Below are 18,690 nucleotides of genomic sequence, written 5' to 3' on the forward strand. Positions count from 1 at the left end.
GTACTCCAATGAATAGGATATGCATTTTATTTAATTTGATTGAAAAAAAAATAGTCTTTTTGTCAGAAGCCAGATTTGTAATGAATTCACATCACTAGCAGAAACTTTTCTCTTTGTGTATTCATTTTTACAAGTGTTTGGGGTACTTTATAATATTACAATTCAGACAACCATTACAGTGAATCTGTCACATATTTTCCCTCTATTTTTGGGACACAGAAGGTGCCAGATTTGAAAGTCAACTGAAAAGTATCTTTAAAAGTTTTTTTTTTTTTTTTTAACACTATGAATCAAGTGTCCCTTTAGATTTATTCATAACCAAGTGTTTAAATCATCCTTTATTTTCAGCACCTTATCCAGCTTTTGTAACTTGGTTGCTCTTCTGGTGAAAGCTTAGCCATAACATATTTTATTTTATTATAAGAGGCTACATTGTGGAAAATAAGAGGGAGGAACCTAGTTTGAAGGGAAAATTGCCTATCCACATAGGGCATACCAGCATTTCACGAAACAAATCAGTCTAGTGAAGGACTCTGTTGCATTAAATTGAATAATACCCAGGTATACTATGAAAATTGCTTCCTCATACACAGGTGGACAGCTTTTTACTATGGAGCCATTTTCTCATAAGACCCAGAATTGAAACATTTTTCTCTTCATGTTAGAAATTTCAGGTAATTTTTACCTGGTGGCATTTGTAGTCAAGTTCCTGAATTGGAACTTTTATGATTACTGTAAGAAATAACTACCTGGCCTATAAACTAATTATGCAGCTGCCACATACACCTTAGGGAGAATTCTGGAAAGAAGTAATCTTTGTATACAGCCAGAATGAAGGTGCTAGGGGAAAGATAGAGCTTTTCAGGTATATATAAGGAAGCAGAATTGGAAAATGTGCCTTTACTTACTTACGTGAAGGAAAATGAAAGCTGAAGTCTCTACACACGCACACACACACACACACACACATACACACACACACAGACATCACTCCGAAGTTGGATTAGACTTTCAATATCAATCAACCATTTGCTGTTATAGCTGTTTGAATATAATTCCTAGCATTTGCGTAGGACTTTGCAGTTAGCTGAACACTTTTACATACAATAGTTGAATTAAACTCCTACAGTCCAACAAGTAGTAGGCATTAGTCTCAGGCATTTTAAGATGAGAAAATAAGACTCAGAGCAGTCAATTTAATGATAGAATGATACATTCCAAGTAGTTGTTAGAAGGGAAACTCAAAACTCTTATCTGGAAAGGGAAACTCAAAACTCTCTTAAATAGCCATTTTTGAACCACCTGAATGTTTGCCTTACAATGCAGACCTATAATTTAAATCAGAAATAAACCAACCAAAACAGTGTATGGAAGATTGAGTTATAATATTATAAAATAAGATAAATAAAATGAATAAAACAACTTCATTTAGGGAAGAAAGCAATATTGTGTTTGCTTAAATCTTGGAAATCAAAAAGAACACTAAATTGTAAGTATATTTTAGTAGAGAATGGAGGAGAATCATGTGGAATTTGATTTATACACAGTGAACATTTTAGCAGTTCTGTCATGTAGAAATAGCTGGGGAAATTATGGCAAGAGTGATATAAGAAATGGGTGGGATTTGGGAAACCTGAGCAGTACAGGAAAGAATTTCCTACTAGGAAGGATAATTTGAACAAAGGATTAGGCAGATATGTATAGCAAGGTATAATAGTGAAAAGCAAAGTTGAATATGTAGGGTAGGGTCCTAGCTGTTTTAGATTACATTTTAAAATCTGTAATGCTCATGTTTAGCTTACTAATACAAAAACATGGTAAATGATACCCAGTAACACAAAAACAAATGACTTTGAGAAACATCCTTAGTAAAAGAAAGTTAAATCACTTATGACTATGATACATCTGCTCAGGTGGTATTTTGTTGTCAGCATTTTTCTGTCCCTAGAAGTATCTTAATACTAGAGCCCAATGTTTTGTTTAGTTTCCAATATCAACAGATGTTTGGAGGAAAAAGCTGAATAATTGGCTGAATTTCATAGTAACTCATCTGAGGGAAACAGAAAAACAGAAACATTTTAAGTTTGTAAGAAATAATGCTTATTTACTATTTTTATTATTGATCAATCAGTATTGATCTCTGAGAACATATAGCATTGAATTCTGATATTTTTATATTGATTTCAAATTTATGCTCCACAAATGACTAGCACAAATACTTTTTACCTCACAAATTTTCCTTTCCTTACTTTTTACCTCATATCCACTCACAACTAACATTCAGGAAATTTGTTGCCCTGATGGCCTTTGATGTTTGAGAAACTATCCATAAACTTGGGGTAAATGTTTTGATCATTTCAGTAGGTTATGACATATTAGTTTTAATGTTTCATCTTGCCTACTAGGGAAGCACAGTTATAGCTTATAAATAATAAAAATCTCTGAACACAAAGTGATTGTGAGGAATATTTGGATATGGCAATAATTCTTACATTACCTATTTTGAGTGTTAAATGTTATCCATTGTAAGTGCAATGCAAATTTTTTTTAAATGTGGATCCCCTTTTTTTTTCAAATGAAGTGTTATGCAATTAAATATGCAGTTTTTAGAACTGATAAGAAGGGAGATTCTCTCTCTGAACAAGTTTAGGTAAAAACAAAGAACATGATTTGTTGACCTCATCGTTCTGTTCTAAACCACCAGTTACCCTTGTGCCATCTTAGAATTGCTTAGAACAGAGTCTTCAATGTCCCAGTGGAGACTGGAGGGAGGATAAGGGGGAACTTTTCCAAATTATAGTTAATGCCACAATATGATGGAGTATTTTTTTGTAGTTAATTTCAAAGAAAAACTTTCCCCCATGAATCTGGAGAAGAGAGTTATTGAGAATGTGAATGCTGCCTTCAGGTATCTGAAGAAATGTTCCTTTGAGGAGTAACTGGAACTGTTCTGTATGGCCCCTCTGTACAGGCTTTAGGCAAGTGGGAGGAGAATGCCAGGGTATGGACAAATCACCTTCCTTGACGTGAGGAAGAACCTGCTGCTTCATGTGGAATTGGGTGGCCCAGGATAGAGTGAATTTCTGACCACTGCTTCTTCATATGAACACAGAGATTTTTAGCAGGGGTCCTCTAAGGGCCATTATCTAGAATATATGAGTTGTGCGAATATTTCCAGAAGTTGAGATTCCATGGTTCTAATGGAATACCAGTCTTATGACTGTGGTGTTTACCCTGAAGATCTATTTTTACTATAATCACTTCAGGAAGACAAAGAGGATTTGTATGTACAATGCAAATAAATATTTGCCAGAAGTCACATTATCTTAAGTGCAACATAACCATTTTTTAGAACAAAAGTTAAGATTTTGGCTCTAACAGCCCTCCCCCATGTAGGTAATATAATAGCCCCTCCACTTTTGCTGCCACTAGTTGTAGATTCTAGATTCCTTTTATAGAGATGATAAATTTAAAGGACAGCATAAACTGTAGACATGAGATACTGCAGTTGCATAGAAAACATCAGAATCTAATTACCTCTAACTTAAGAGTCAAGGTCTATTTAACTGCCCTACATTTTGTTTCTTCAGTCCTTACCCGTGAGATCATCTTATTCCGTAACCCAAACCTACTATCTCTAGATCCCCAAGAACCTTGCATTCTAGTTCTAGTTTCTGTTCTTACTGTTGTTTAAGCTGAGGTTCTTTCATTTAGACACAGACACTAGTATATTTTTCAGCTGATGCTCCATCCCACAGTGTATGAGTTTTGAAACCAGCTGTTACACTCAGCTTATCCAAGAAATTAATCTCTTCTGGGAATAATGGATTTGTAGCTCAGTAGAGACCACTACTCCCACCACTTTCCCTATCCTGTCTTACCCTTTCTTCCAGGAATCATATCCGTTGTCCTAAAGCAAGTACTTGATTGTCCCAAAATTAAATGTCAGATTAGGAACCATTTAAGAAACTTTCCTCTCTCCCTTTCTGCCTCTTTCTGCTTTCCTTCTTCTCCTCCTCTCTCTCTTCGCTTTCTTTTCCCCAGTTTCTTTCTCTCTCCATCTCAACAATCACCAAGTAAATATTGAGTTGAAACTGTATCACTTAACATATGTGAATAGGCATCATTTGCTTTTACCTTCCTTGAGTTTTGAAAGAAGTGAGGCATTTATTTGGTGAGGACAAAGTAAAGGAAATAAGTTTCTACCAGCAAAAGATACTTGCAGAAACTATTGTGGTAGATGATTTATATTAGAAAGTTTCCCCAACCAGTTTGTGAACCAAACTGTCACTTTCAGTCATGGGTAGGGCTCAGGTGAGAGGGCCTTTCTCTCTACACTGTGAACTTTGGGCAGCCATATCTCCTGGTCCAGGAACTGTGCAAATTTTACATATCCTCATAGAAAGGCCAGTATGTTCATAGATAAATAATATATCACTAGCTTGACCTCTCCTCAAGTATCCAGAATTAAATATCCAATTGACTTCCTGAAATCTTTATGAATACAAAGAAACCTATTAAAACCATTATTGATTTTCATTTCCCAAACTGCTTCTCCCCGATTCGCCTGATTTCATTAAATGGTACAATTGTTTTATTATGTTGCTTAATGTAAATGTCACTTACATGGAATATATATGTAACTTACAGTGATTCTACTTTTTAAACGTATCTAGAATCTGCCCAACTCCACTACTTCTACCGTTGTTTCAAAACCCCATCATTTGTACCTGGGTAGTGTAGCAGTCTGTTAACTGGTTTCCCTGCTTCCACTTTTGACTTCCTATTATCCATTATCTACAGCAGTGAAAATGGTCTTAAAAAAAAAAATCCATTCATGGCACTACCCTGCAAAAGTCCTTTAGTGGGCTTCCCTTACACTTCATAAAATCTAAACCATTTACCCTAGTTCACTAAGCTCATTATCTATCTATTGCTTACCTCTCTGACCTCATCGAGACCATTCTTCTCCTGTCCACGATACCATAGCCAGGCTTGCCTTGGTGCTTGCTATTTTTTGAACAAACCAAGATGGCTTCAGTCTTGTGGCCTTTGCAGTAGCCTAGAGTGCTTTTTACTCTTGAGTTTTGTATGACTAGCAACTTCAGATTTTGTGGAAATCTCAGTTTAAATTTTACCCTCATAGATAGGTCTTCCATAAAAACCCAAAGTAGCCTTTATATATTACCCTAAATTTTGGTAGAGCACTCATATCTGTATGCCATTTTTCTTTATTATTTATTTCTCTATTTGAGTATTTCCTGTCTCCTTCACCAAAATGTATGATTCATGAACTCAATAATTGTTCGTTGAATGAATGAACAAATAAGTTCATGCCCTACCACCCAGATTTGCTTTTATGTTAACTTGGCTGAGGGAAAAATCTTTCAATTTTATTATACTGAAGCTTTAGAAAAATATATATTGATAACCATTTGCTAATTTCTTTCCATGTATATATAGTGGTTATAAAAATGTTAGGGAAGCCATGCCTGAATCTCTTAATGTAAAAATATTTTAAAATTAATAACATTGTCATTTTGGACAGAGAAGAGAGGTATATTTTAGAAGTCAAAAGATCAAAAAAGTTGTCACTGGAGTTAAACATCAAAGAAGGCAATTACTAGAGATTTGGATTTTCACAACATTTTCAGTTTTAAAACTTGTTTCCTTCTGTAACACCTTTTTCATTCACACAGAATATCAATATGGCATTTAAATTATCCTTAAACTAGATATTTTAGTAATCATACATTATAATGAGGTTAAATAAAAATGTTCCAGCATGATGTCTGAGTGTTATATTTTGGTTTTTCGTCACAGGTGGAGTTCTGGACAGATTTCTTAATATGATTTTTTTTTCTATAAGGACCATGTCATTTCACGGGATTTAGAAGGGAATATGTTTTTCATTATCTGCAAATATTTTATGTACCAAGAAGTTGTAGCACTTCTATATAAACTTCCGGTCTTAGAAAGATGATCATGAAAATTCTCTTGTGTTTTAAATTTCCTTAGTTTCTATAATGTTAGCCATATAACATTATTAAAATGTTTTTAAACATGCATATTATAGTATGTTTTTAAACATGCATATTATAGCATGTTAAAAATAAGAGTGTAAGGCAAAATCTTTTTCTTTGTCAAGTCTTTTACTTCCATTTCTGTTAGAAGGAACATATTCATTATCATTCCTACTTGTTAACTAGTTTCAATTATGCTAGAGATATATATCTTATGTACCAACCCACCAAAAGAAAAAAACAAAAACTTTACTTAAATCACTCTTTTTTTCATGATGTTTAATGTATTACTCTTCTGTGAATTATTAAAAGAAGTCATATGTGTACAATTTTATTTTCTCATTATTGTCTTGTTCTTTCATATTTATTCTTTTATGTAATATGTACCATTGTTTGTAAAATCATTGTGTATATAAATGGCAGAAATGTATGTGTATACTTTTCACTTTAATGTCCATTACAGATCCTCATACAATGTCTTACAGTAAATGTTAATTAATTGACCTGAAACCATATAAATAAATATGAAACAATCCACATAAGTTTAACTATAGACCAAACCAAACCAAACAAAACAGAAAAAAATAAACCTCTGTGAAACTTAATTCTTCACCCATTAACTTACCAAGCTTTTCTCTGTAAAAATTTAGTTCAGTAACCAAAATTTTAATTTATATTTATATAGATATTAGGGCCCATAATTTACATCAGAATTCTGAGAATCCTTAAATATTTTAATGATATTTATATTTATATTTTTTTCAGGTAGCTTGCTCTAGCAATAATCGTGTCTAATTTTTTAATCGATGTTAGAATAAGATTTCTTGGCTTGGTTAGATAGTGTTTAATTAGGACAGAGCTACCCAATCAGTATCTCACTGGGGGCCAGGAGATATGAACTCCTCAACCCTGGGGTTGTCTGAGTAGGGCCTGGGGTGGCTGGAGTCCTTGGTCTTTAGCTTGCTGCAGCCTTGGGAAGAGCCACTGAGGCTGGCCTTAGCTGAGTGGGGGTCTGATGGTGCGCCCTGCGGTCCCCGCAGGTGGCAAGCACAATGAGCGACATCCAGCCCTTGCTGCTCCACCACGACATGCTGAGCGCGGCCCAGGAGGCGCTCTACCACCCAGACATCTCCTTCAGCAGCCAGCTGCAGAGCGCGCCACTGCTCATCGTGGACAAGGGCCCCGTGGAGCTACCAGAGGAGTTCGTGGTCCAGGTGCCCAAGGAGCACAGATTGCAGCCCAAGGTGCGGCCAGGGGAAAGAGGGCTGGGGGAGGCTGGGCAGGGGATCCTGGGAGGCTCAGCCCCAGGAAGTGTCCCAAATGTATCTTCTCAAATATTTACTGCATCCACTCATAGTACATAGTGGGGCCGATGTTCCCATTTAATGGCTTCCTAGTCAGTTGTTTTAACAATGCCTGTTCTACAAATTAGAATCTCATCATTATTTTGAAATGTTTAATTTAGAAATTTTATCGTTTGAAATATTTTTTGCATTATCATAGGAGATTAAAAGTTTCACTTGGTGACAATTTCAGCTACTGTAAAATTGGAAGGTTGTAAAAAATAAGTTTAACATTTCTGATCATCTGAAACAACTTCTCATCAATGGGACTACCAAGATTTTAAGGAGATAATCATTAAACATCTTTGTTAGGAATTGTGTATCATCATTTAAAGCCTAAAACCTGGTGCTAAAGTTATGTTATGGAAGCATCTTAAGTTATGGAAGCATCATAAGTTTCCTATGAAAATACTGAAAATATTTTATTTATAAATATATAATATTGCTTCTGCAGCTAGCAAGCACAATGAGTTGACATCCTGCCTTTAAAGCTTCCCTGGGAAGCATTATGTAATAGTTGCACAAAATTCAATACTTATTCTTTCCCCAATACTTTCTATTTTGTTTATCTTTGCATGATTACATAATATTTAAGAAATGTAATTTTTCTTAACAAACACCGTGCAGACAATCTTACAATATCCCCCAAAGCACTATACTGTATTTATAATTTTTTTGGTATTCCACAATATGAAAAAGGCTGGGAAGCATTTGGACTGGGGAGCTATGAATATTAAGACTTGTCCCAAAATGCAGTCATCCCTCCTACCCAATAATTTCTCAAACAGAATATATGTACAGGACATATTGGCAAAGGAAAATGAAATTCCACTTTATCAGGTAAGCTTGCCACCCACATCCCATTCCAGAATTCTCTGGTTGGAATGCTTTGCTTAAGTTCAGGAAAAGGGAGGGAGTTCATAAATCCTTTTGAGATTTTAGATATGTGTGAGAGTTAAACCTTATTCTTTAATTCCTGCAGCCACATAGAAAGAGTAAACATGGGTTATTTTGTACTCAGAGTAGCTGTGTCCAGTAAGTCCCATAGTCCAAACAATGGACTAGAGTCCTTTCAGTCAGATGAGCAATTCTTCCTTGGTGGTGAGAGTTAGGGGGCAGTGATGGTGGTGACTGGTAGCAAATTTGTCAGAGAGTGCATTTACTTCCCCTGTGACGTATAGAATTGAATCAAATATATTCTGAAAATTCAAGGACAGTGTATACTAAACATTCTTTAAGAATGTCATTTTCTTTTCTGCTTTATGTTTTGCCTTACCCTTTCAAACGTAAAATTCTCTGAATTGCATGCAGTTATATTTTTTTCTAGAATGTGCTTCAGCAGTCAAAAGTTTTCATCTTTGGCTTCTGATTTATATTGTAAAAATAATGTAAAATTAATATTATTTAATTTAGTCCAGTGCATGTGCATTGATTGGGATTACTGGTTTTAATGAAGAAGAAATCCAGCAATAATATTTAACTTTATAAATACATGTTAAATGTTTAAATCAGCAGCTAAACCCACGTACCTAGACCTGCTGGCAATTCTGTTCTGCAAAATAAATTCAGAATATCAGTCATTTCGAATAGTATTTCATGTAGAACTTTTGCTGAAAAGTTGGTGGAATTTATACCTTCCCTCATTTTTATGGCTTAATAAGATTTTTCTATATCTTTAGCTTTTGCGTGTTGCCGTGTATGTGGCTTATTGCCATGTATCAACTTACAAATAAGAAAATTGCATTATACTCTCTTTTCGAGACAAAAATAAGGGAACGAGGCAAATTTCATGTGATTCCATAAATGAGAAATGGAGACTGAGCTAAATGTCATGTAATTTAAAAGGAATTTACAGAATCATTCTAATCTGTTAGGATGAGATGATACTCTTTGAGAGTTGCTTCTGTGCAAAAGTAATTTTATCAGTGAGGCAGTGAGTGACTGAAGGTCATTGCAGAGTGCTCATGATGGAAAAAAATAAAGAAGAAGAAGTAAATATTAGAGGGACATAATCTTTCCTGATAAGGAAGTACATACAGCAAGAGTGCTTGGATAGGTATTGAAATTGAAGTGAGAGATACTATATTACCTTGAGCTCTTTAAATTGAAAAGGCATGGAGGAATTCAAACCAGAAAATGTCAGTGAACTCAACCTTGCCTTTCCACACACATACACAAAACCAACAGTCTGTTATTGAAATGAGATAATTTGAAATGAGATAATTTAAGATATAGAAAACTCAGGTAAATATAATACAATGATATTAATGCAATATTTCATTTAAAATAAAATTGATTTTACTTAAAGCAATGTTAGCTTCATTTTGTTCTAGAGACAGCCAAAGAAGCAAGAACAAGTACAAAAACCAGCATAACAACAACATAACAACAAAACGCTTAGTGGTTTGAATTTAAACTTTGCCCTTTCTTTCCTTTGAATTCGTATGATACCAGATAGTTGACAGCAGTTCTTAAGAGTTGATGAGTGTTTGTATTCATTCATAGGACTTAGGACCTCAGATCAGAGTGGCAAAACATAAAGAATTTTTTTTGAATTTTTCTCTGAAGCCAAGTTTCTCTTCTGCGTATTATGATAGAAAGAAGTCTGATGGCACATTGTCCAGTTAATGACTTGATATCAAGACTTTCCCTAGAAGCTAAAGGAATGTTAATGTGTTTTTTTATCAGCATATTCCTTATTTTAATTGTGATTTTCATGCAGATGCATAAAAAGTTCATTGAGATGAGCTACAAATAATCCTCCTGCATGCCACACATATAACTGCAGGTTCATGGAAGTGTCCTCTTGGTATATAGCTAAAGCATCTCATTCCTGAGAAGAAGTTGTAGAAGTTTTTCTTGCGCTGCATTTTAAAGTTTACCTTTTGCAAGAAACAAAATGCTTTTGCAAGAGCCCTGTACATTCTGTCAGTCCTTTTGGAAAACCACAGTCAAACCCACCATACCTTTTTTGTTTGTTTTATTTTCCTCCCATTCTTCGGTTTCTGTGTTTATAGATGGGAATGCCTTGATGATAATTACAGGAGGAAAACTTCTTTTTTTTCTATAATTTTAAGCAAAAAACAACCTTTAAAATTACTTAGTATGACATTAAATGCTTGGAGGCTCATTCATTTATTTTTGCACTTATTTATTTATTCAACAATATTGTATTGAATGCAAATGCATGTTGGACGCTGCACTAAGTACCGTGACGGCAAAAATGGGCATCAACATAGTTGGAACCCTCAGTGAATCTTCAGTGTATTGGGAGACAAAAAATAGAGTACCTATTGGTAAATGCTTGTAGAGTATACCTTCCTACTACACCTCACAAGGCAGAAGTCTTGTTTGTAAAAAATGGTAATTAAAACCAGCTTGTATGCCTGTATGTGTTGGGTTGGCCTAAATTCCAAGAAGTATTTTTTAAGAATATGTAATCCTTTTTCTAATACATATTTTATTGTGAAATTTAACATATATGTACATAACAGTGATAACTTTCAAAGTATGATTTAACAAGTAGTTAGCAACTTTCAAAGTGTTATGGTTACAGTTCCACAATTTCAGTTATTTCCTTATTGTGAAATGTACATATATACAGAAAAGTGATAATTTACAAAGTACAATTTAGCAAGTAGTTATATAGGTAATTTCAAAGAATGTTATGGGTTACAGTTCCACAGTTTCAGTTTTTTCCTTGTGAAATACACGATATATACAGAAAGGTGATAACTTTCAAAGTACAATTTAATGAGTAGCTATAGAGCAGATTTCAAAGAATGTTATGGGTTACAGTTCCACCATTTCAACTGTTTCCTTCTAGGTATTCTAATATCCCAGCTTCTAAATATATATATATATATATATATATATATATATATATATATATATATACATACATATAAAGATTCAGTATGTGTAATACTTTGTTAAATCCTACCTTGTCTGTTGCTACCCCTTCCTCTCATTTCGTCATTTTCTCAATCTTCAGGTGTGTCTAGGCAGTGGCCATCCTGTTTCTCATACTGAAAGGGATGTCAACATTATAGGGAAGAGGGCTGCATCTGGTTGTTGTTCTTAAAGAGGCTGTTGCCTCTGGGTTTCAGGACTGGTTTGGCTTAGGAACACTTGTGGATTTAAGTTTCTGAGAGATAAACTTAGTGAGTGAAACTTTCAGACTCTCAGATAGGGGGCTGGGGACTACTTTTGGTTCCAGCTTAGTGTACTGCGGCCATTTGGAATATATAGCTGGAGCTTGCATAAGAGTAACCTCCAGGATAGCCTCTCTGCTCTATTTGAAATCTCTTAGCCACTATAACCTTATTTGGTTACCTTTCTTTTCTCCCTTTTGGTCAAGAAGGCAGAGAATATTGATAAGGAAAGATGGTATTGTTGACAAGATATTTAGAAATGACTTCTGCACCATCCTTTTTGAATAGAAATCCAACTTTCTAGCCCCAGTTTCAATAACCCATAACTTAAAGAATTTAGGGACAGATTCAGAAAAGATAATTTAAAAATACTATTTGCTGAGCATAATTTATTTTCTTTGAAAAGGAAAAAAAACTAATATTTTTGTTCTTCTCTAGGTATCCTGTTTTGACTTGTGTGAAACATAGAGTATCTGCTAGGATTTTCATTCAATCTTACCTTCTACTGCCCAGTAATATCTAGCAGGGATGTAATGGAGCCAAGGTTAGATCTTATTTCTAAACTATCCTGTCTTTCTATGAACAGCTGAAAAAATACTTGCTGTATGTATTTGCAATATATGCTTTTCAGTACCATGACAAGGAAATACACTGAACAAGGTTAGGAAGTCGATATGCGGGCCCAGATTTATTTGGTGTTCATTCAGTTCTTAGTACATCATTCCATGTCAGAATTTGGAAAGAAACAGTATATCGATATGTTCATATTGCTGTCATTAACAATTTAACATAGGACACACATATAAAATAATAATGTAATATAATATATGTATATCTTTTGAGAATGTCTGAAAAATAAACCTTGATTTATACTCTTGCCTGTATAAGTCAGGCAAGAGTTATAAAAACTGATTATTAAAATATGCAAATCTCTTGACATGTAAATTGATGCTTTAGCTTAAGGAATCATTTGATGGCTGTTTGGTTAGGAGTGTAGAAAATAAAAGCTGCACCAAGAAAAAATATGTTTTTCAAGTCATAGGTCCAAGACCACAATTGCAAGGCTCACATAAGTTTACATAAGACAGTGTTATTGACTGCTAGGAGCAAGGGGAGAGTGGCAAAAACTCGTTTGTTGAGTTACTCGTAAAATGTTTTGTGAATGGAGCCATATCTTTTGCACACCATGTAGTCACTAACTTGATAGGGCAAGTCATGGTCACCAGAATAAATGAAGAACAAGGAGAAGTAGGTCAAGGATGCTTTAAAATCTATAGGCCCAAACACCTACATCCAGGATGTAAGGTTAGTAGGCAGCATATTTTGTTACCTCAAACAACATCCCAAAACATCCCTCAGCCACATGGAAGTTCTATCAGTCTGTTGAACAAACCATACATTCTTCTGTCCATACCTTTAGCACATGATATTATCTTTGCAGATTGGATTGTCCTATTTATCTTTAGCTCAGATGTCCTCACCTGTGGGGAATTATTATTGCTGTGGGGAACGTGTTTGATTCATCCAGTTTGAATTAAATGTTTCTTCGCTTGTAATCCCTCTTTATGCCTTAATCCCAAATCTCTCATAATACTGATAATATTATTATTGCTGGTTTATTTCTACTTGCCTATATTATAAAGCTCCTAAAGGACAAAAGCAATCTCCTTAATCTCTGTTAGAGAATGGCGTAAGAGAGGGATTGCATGTTGAAGCAATGTAGAATTAAATTGATTTTTCTCCACTTTCCCCTATCCATGTCTCGATTTTTGCCCAGAACCATCCCTATTCTCCCTGATTCTGAATTAGAGTAGCCTGCAAGATATGTGTGTGTATGTGTGTTTTAAACAATTTGTCTTTACTTCCTCTGGCTTTTATATTTTCATTTGATATTACTGTTGATCAGTGGAGAATCTGAGACTTTGTTACTCTTAGTATGTTTTATTATTGTTGTATTGACAGTGATGTGCTATCCTTTTAGCAGTCTCATGTTCTTCCAAATTTTTGGAAAAGCTGGTTTTAATTTTGTTATATTACAGTATGTAAACTGTAGATAACGTCTAGAAATTCATGGGGAGGCAGGGAGATGAAAGAACCTGTAACAGAAGAACAGAGTGTAATGTTGCCACAGCAACAAAAAATCCTCTGTTTTACAAGCTCAGCCTTTTGGATGTAACTCTTACTGCAGGAGACTAATATAATGTGGCCTTCAAAGTGCTGTGTTAGCTTTCTTGTTTTATTTGACACTATAATATTATTTCAGATTAAAGCCCCTGTTCACATTTATTTGTGTCTTTCAGTGAGGTTTGCTGGTTTAGACAAGACTTCTTGTCTAATTGATATGCAAAATACATTTCTTGCACATCACTCTTTAGAATTCTTATGTGCATAGAGGGTCACATAATATTTTTATGTGGGAAGAAGGATTCTGGTTATCTAGAGAAATAGATAAGGTATTGAGATTAAAAAAAAAAAAAAAAAAAAAAGGCTTTGCTACCCTAAACCTGATGTCAAAGCTTTTCCTTAGGACCCTGTTTCTTTCCCAAATAGCACAAATACCAGAATGATGTGTCCAATTGAAAATAAATGTGTTAGTGAGTTTGGCCTTCAAGTGTTTCCAGAAAATCCAATAAGCTTTTAACTGTCTTTTATTTCTATTGGCATAAATACAATTTATTTTCAATCTCCATCTTGAAAGCATATGAGTAGCTTTTCAAGATGCTTATAGAAATTATATTTTTGACCATTAGATCCTCTTGATCTAATATATGAATAATGGAAAATAGATGCTACAGTTTGACATTTAGGACAAAGAGAAAAGTTTTGTTTCTTCAATTTAATTAAGAATGCATTTAAAGTGTTTCATCACTTCATTAACTCAGTATCTTCCATGTTCTGAGAATTGTATAGATGTTCCAAAAGAGTAAATGTTACACTACCAGTGACAGATACTTTTCAGAATAAGTTACTCAGTGACTAGGCCATACCTTCCTCTGCTTTTGTTCAACAGTATGTGGTTAAATGAGACCCAAAGTATATCCCAGAGAATGGGAACTTCAACTATATTTATGGTAGCCTTAACCCAAAATTAAGGTGAAAAAAGGGCAGGTCAGATATATTATGCATAGAATATCACACTTTTCAGAGTTTATATTTGTCCATGTTTTTAAATTCTGTATCACTGACATATAATAAAATATCACACTTTTCAGAGTTTATATTTGTCCTTGTTTTTAGATTCTGTATTACTGATGTATATCTCCAATATAGTAAAGCAGAAATTAGAAATGCTCTCTATTTTTTCTTTCTCACTTTCATACATACAGTTAATTAACTTGATTTTTTTCCAGCTCTTACTTTTTAAGAAGTTACTAATTTTTCTTGTTTACTAGATATATTTTTAACTCTTCTTCATCATTTTTCTCTTACTGCTACAAAAAGAGTGATTGTATGGAATGTAGTTGATGCATTGCTTTTGGGATCAGAAAGATTTGAGTTCATTCTCAGCTTTACTGTTTATTAGCTATCTTAAATTGGTCCAGGGACTTAATTTAAAAAAAATCTTTATCTCATCTGTATAATGTGAAAATAAAAGTAAACATGTTGTGATGATTAAGCATAATATATATATAAAATATGAAAAACCATATTAGTTCCTGAGACCCAGGGTGTTACCTGTTACTATTCACCTTCTTTTTTACTCTCTGGTTTGCAGTAATCATGCCAGGGTATTATAATTAAGATCTATTGAGAATTTTGAATGAATTTATTTAGTTGTTAAATATTTCTATTTAGGCTGGAGAAGAGGATGAAGTAATATTCTAAAATACTGGCTTTATATTTGGGACACATTCACAGATTCATAGCTTGGATATCAACATTGACTATCAACATTTAGGAGAAAAAAATAACTCAACCTAATGTAATATACTTATTTTTGTGCCTATTGTGTAGTTAGTACCCTTTGTAAAGCATTTCTTACCTCAAGGACTTTACAGTCTGTTGCTGGGGAAAGAGGGAACGGGCAAATCAGGTGTGTATTTGACTTCATGATTAGGTAGAATTTGGAGTAATTTAAGTGTTGTATTATTTTAAAGAAAAAGGAAATTGTACCCATGGTGTGGGTTGGGGGTAGGGAAGAAGGGAGGGTGGATAAAGCCTTTTTAGATAAGGTTGTATTTTAACAAGCTCTTGAAAAGTCTCTAGGATCTTTTACAAGCATAGATGGAAAATGGTGGAGGGAGCATATTCCAGAGGAAGGATTAATATAAGCAAATCTACAGTTGGAAGAAATCATGACATTTTCATGGAGCAGTTAACAGTCAAATTTAACTAACAACGAGGTCCTAAGGAAGGAAATAGTGAAGCAGTAAGTTTGAAAGGTAGATAGGTTGTGGCCATCTTTCAGGGAGTCTTAAATGTTAGGGTGAGACTTTCTACATAACTTTGTCTGTAGTGGGGATACTTTGGAAGCTCTTGATAACAGTTGCAGTTTAGAACCTGCCAGGATTATGTGGGATAAATTAAGAAGAGGTACTTGAAAGTGGAGAGATCAGTTAAGTTGTTTCTTAGGCAGAAAGAAAGTGATGAGTGTTGGGGAGACAGCTATGGGAGTGGAAAAAGGAAGAGTGATGTGAAAGATGCACTGAGTTTGAATCTGCAGTGTTTGGCTACTAAATGGATGTAGGAAGCTAAGTTGAGGGAAAGAATCAAAGATGTCTAGGTGGCGAAGTGGTACCATTCACAGAATTAGGACGTCAAGAGGAAGCTTTGGTTTTTTTTCATTTAAAAAATGGTGAGTTTGCTCTTAGAAATATTGAGTTAGAAATGCAAATGTTAAGCAAACTCTGAAAATGTAAACTAAATATCAAGAGAAAAGTCATTGCTAGTGATATCATTTAGGACTTTTTGACATAGAGGTGATAGTTAAAGCCATGAAAGTGGATGAGATTTCCAAAGCAGACAAGAGAATGGGCACAGAGAGATCTCTGCAAAAACCCTTATATTTAGGGAAGGGAACAATATAGCCAGTGAGGTGATCAAATCGTGGGTTGGTACATTGGTAAAATAAAGGGAATCCCCCAATTTTTCTTATGCTTTTCCCCTCTGACAGTCTTCTGCTAATGCTAATCCACAGAAAGTTCATATGTATTGTTTTGGATGTTATGTGGTAGTTCTTCGGGGGATAAGGCACAAGTACAGATAGCCAGCTAGCTGAGAATACATGTAATGGCATCTTCCTTAGATCAAAGGTACTGGAGGGAAATTGGGGAGAAACAGGGTGGTGGAAGAACCCATGCCCATGTCTTACCTAACCTAGGCTCCCCGAGAGTCAGCAGAGGAGGTGGGGAGGAACACATGTGAGTCCCAGGCTCGTGCCTTTATTGTCACCCAGAGGTGAGGAGTAGGGCTTTCCCATAGATACTGGGGATGGCACTTTTAAACTATACTGCATGAAACGTAGCTCTTATCATCCAAGACATATGAAGATACATGCCTTGCTAGCAAATTATGTGGCACAAAAGGATAGAAGAGCAAGGATCATTTAGAGAAGCTAAGGGTGGCTCTTATCATCCAAACCATATGGAGGTACAGGCCTTGCTAAGTTGCAGTTATGCCCGGGGCAGGGCTAGCTGGGCTGATCACTCAGAAGGGGAACTTATGACTAAACAAAAATCATGCAGCACCAAATATAATTTCTTTTATGCCATTACATGTATGTAATAGGATGGTAACAAAGCTTAAGCGAGATCAGTGAGACAATGAGAGTATTTTTGATTCTCACTGATAAATTACTGACTCAATAACCTTTCTCAAATGACCCATATATATGTAGAACCAATATAGAGAAATAGGTTTGTGAGTCCATGTTATAGATCTAAGGAAATAAATACATTTAAACATACGTTTAGTGCTTTTCATCCATTTTGGCATTGTAATTGCATTTTAATTTAGTTTTGATCATTGGTCAATGTAAATCATCAGGCCAAAGTAGTGCTGGAGGAAGCACATATTAAAAATTTGTGATAAATGTTTTTATTTATTTGAGATTAATTGAGAAATATTGGGATATTTTTGAATCAGACTTGGAAATTAAAAATTAGACTAGGAAGCAGATTTGGGAAAATTTCCCCTGCTTTCTTCCAGCATAATAAACCATCTTTCCTCTTCAGCTGGGTTCAGTGTGACTTCTGTTAGCTGCATGGAGCAACAGAACCATATTCTGGAACTGCCCCTTCTTCAGTTTGGTGACCATGAAGGGATGAAAACATCTGAATGACATGCTGCAAAGTGGGCTCCTGGACCCCTGAGCTTGGATGCTTAGTGCTTGGAATGTCTGAGAGTGAAAACCCAAAGGAAGATAGTTGTTGGCAGAACTACTGACAATGAAACCAGTGGAATCAGTGACCTTCAATGATGTAGCTATCAACTTTACCAAGGAAGAGTGGGCCATGCTGGATACAAACCAGAGAAAGATATTCAGAGATGTTATGCTGGAGAATATCAATTGTCTGGTGTTCATGGGGTATCAGGTCTGCATATCAGAAGTGCTTTCACAGCCAGAACAAGGAGAACTGTGGGGAGAAGGATTAAGGTTTCTTTAAGTATGGAGTCCAGGCAGGGAAAATGACCATAAAAAAGAAGAAATGATAACCATGCGACATATCTCTAAGAAGGACACATCTACCAACCAGACAAAGATTTCTCACACTGAAGAGGATCCCCTTGAAAGAAATGATTTGGGAGAATATTTCACTCACTCCACAGTGACTGACATGGGAAAGAAACCCAATGTAAACAAACAATTTCAAAGAGTTCTCAATTATCATTCATTCATTGGTCAAAATAAGAAAATTCAAACTGGATGTAACTCATATAACTGTCATTTATGTGGAAAAAGTCTTCAGAAAGTAGTTCTGGCCTTAGACAACTTGAGAAAATAACACACTGGAGAAAAGCCATATGGCTACCATCTATGTGGGAATTCCTTTAGTCAAAGTTTTAACCTTAGGCAACATGAAAGAATTCACAATGTGGAGAAACTATATGCCTGCCACAGATGTGGGAAAGATTTCACAGATAGTACCACCCTCAGACAATGTGAGAGAACTCATACTGAAGTAAAAGAATATGTCTGCCATGTATGTGGGAAAGACTTCACTGATAGTT

At 35.0% G+C, this 18,690-nt stretch overlaps 1 protein-coding gene across 7 annotated transcripts in view; it reads left to right on the forward strand.

Moving 5' to 3' along the window:
* Positions 1 to 18,690, forward strand: part of ADGRL3 (adhesion G protein-coupled receptor L3) — a 912,567-nt gene that overhangs the window by 319,376 nt on the left and 574,501 nt on the right. For all 7 annotated transcript variants that reach the window (XM_037829887.1, XM_037829881.1, XM_037829884.1 and 4 more), the window contains exon 5: positions 7,064 to 7,267. In XM_037829887.1, coding sequence (XP_037685815.1) covers positions 7,064 to 7,267 — 204 coding nt within the window. The remainder of the gene's footprint in view (positions 1 to 7,063; positions 7,268 to 18,690) is intronic.

Source organism: Choloepus didactylus, chromosome 3 (assembly GCF_015220235.1).
Source record: "Choloepus didactylus isolate mChoDid1 chromosome 3, mChoDid1.pri, whole genome shotgun sequence".
In the NCBI taxonomy this organism is placed as follows: domain Eukaryota; kingdom Metazoa; phylum Chordata; class Mammalia; order Pilosa; family Megalonychidae; genus Choloepus; species Choloepus didactylus.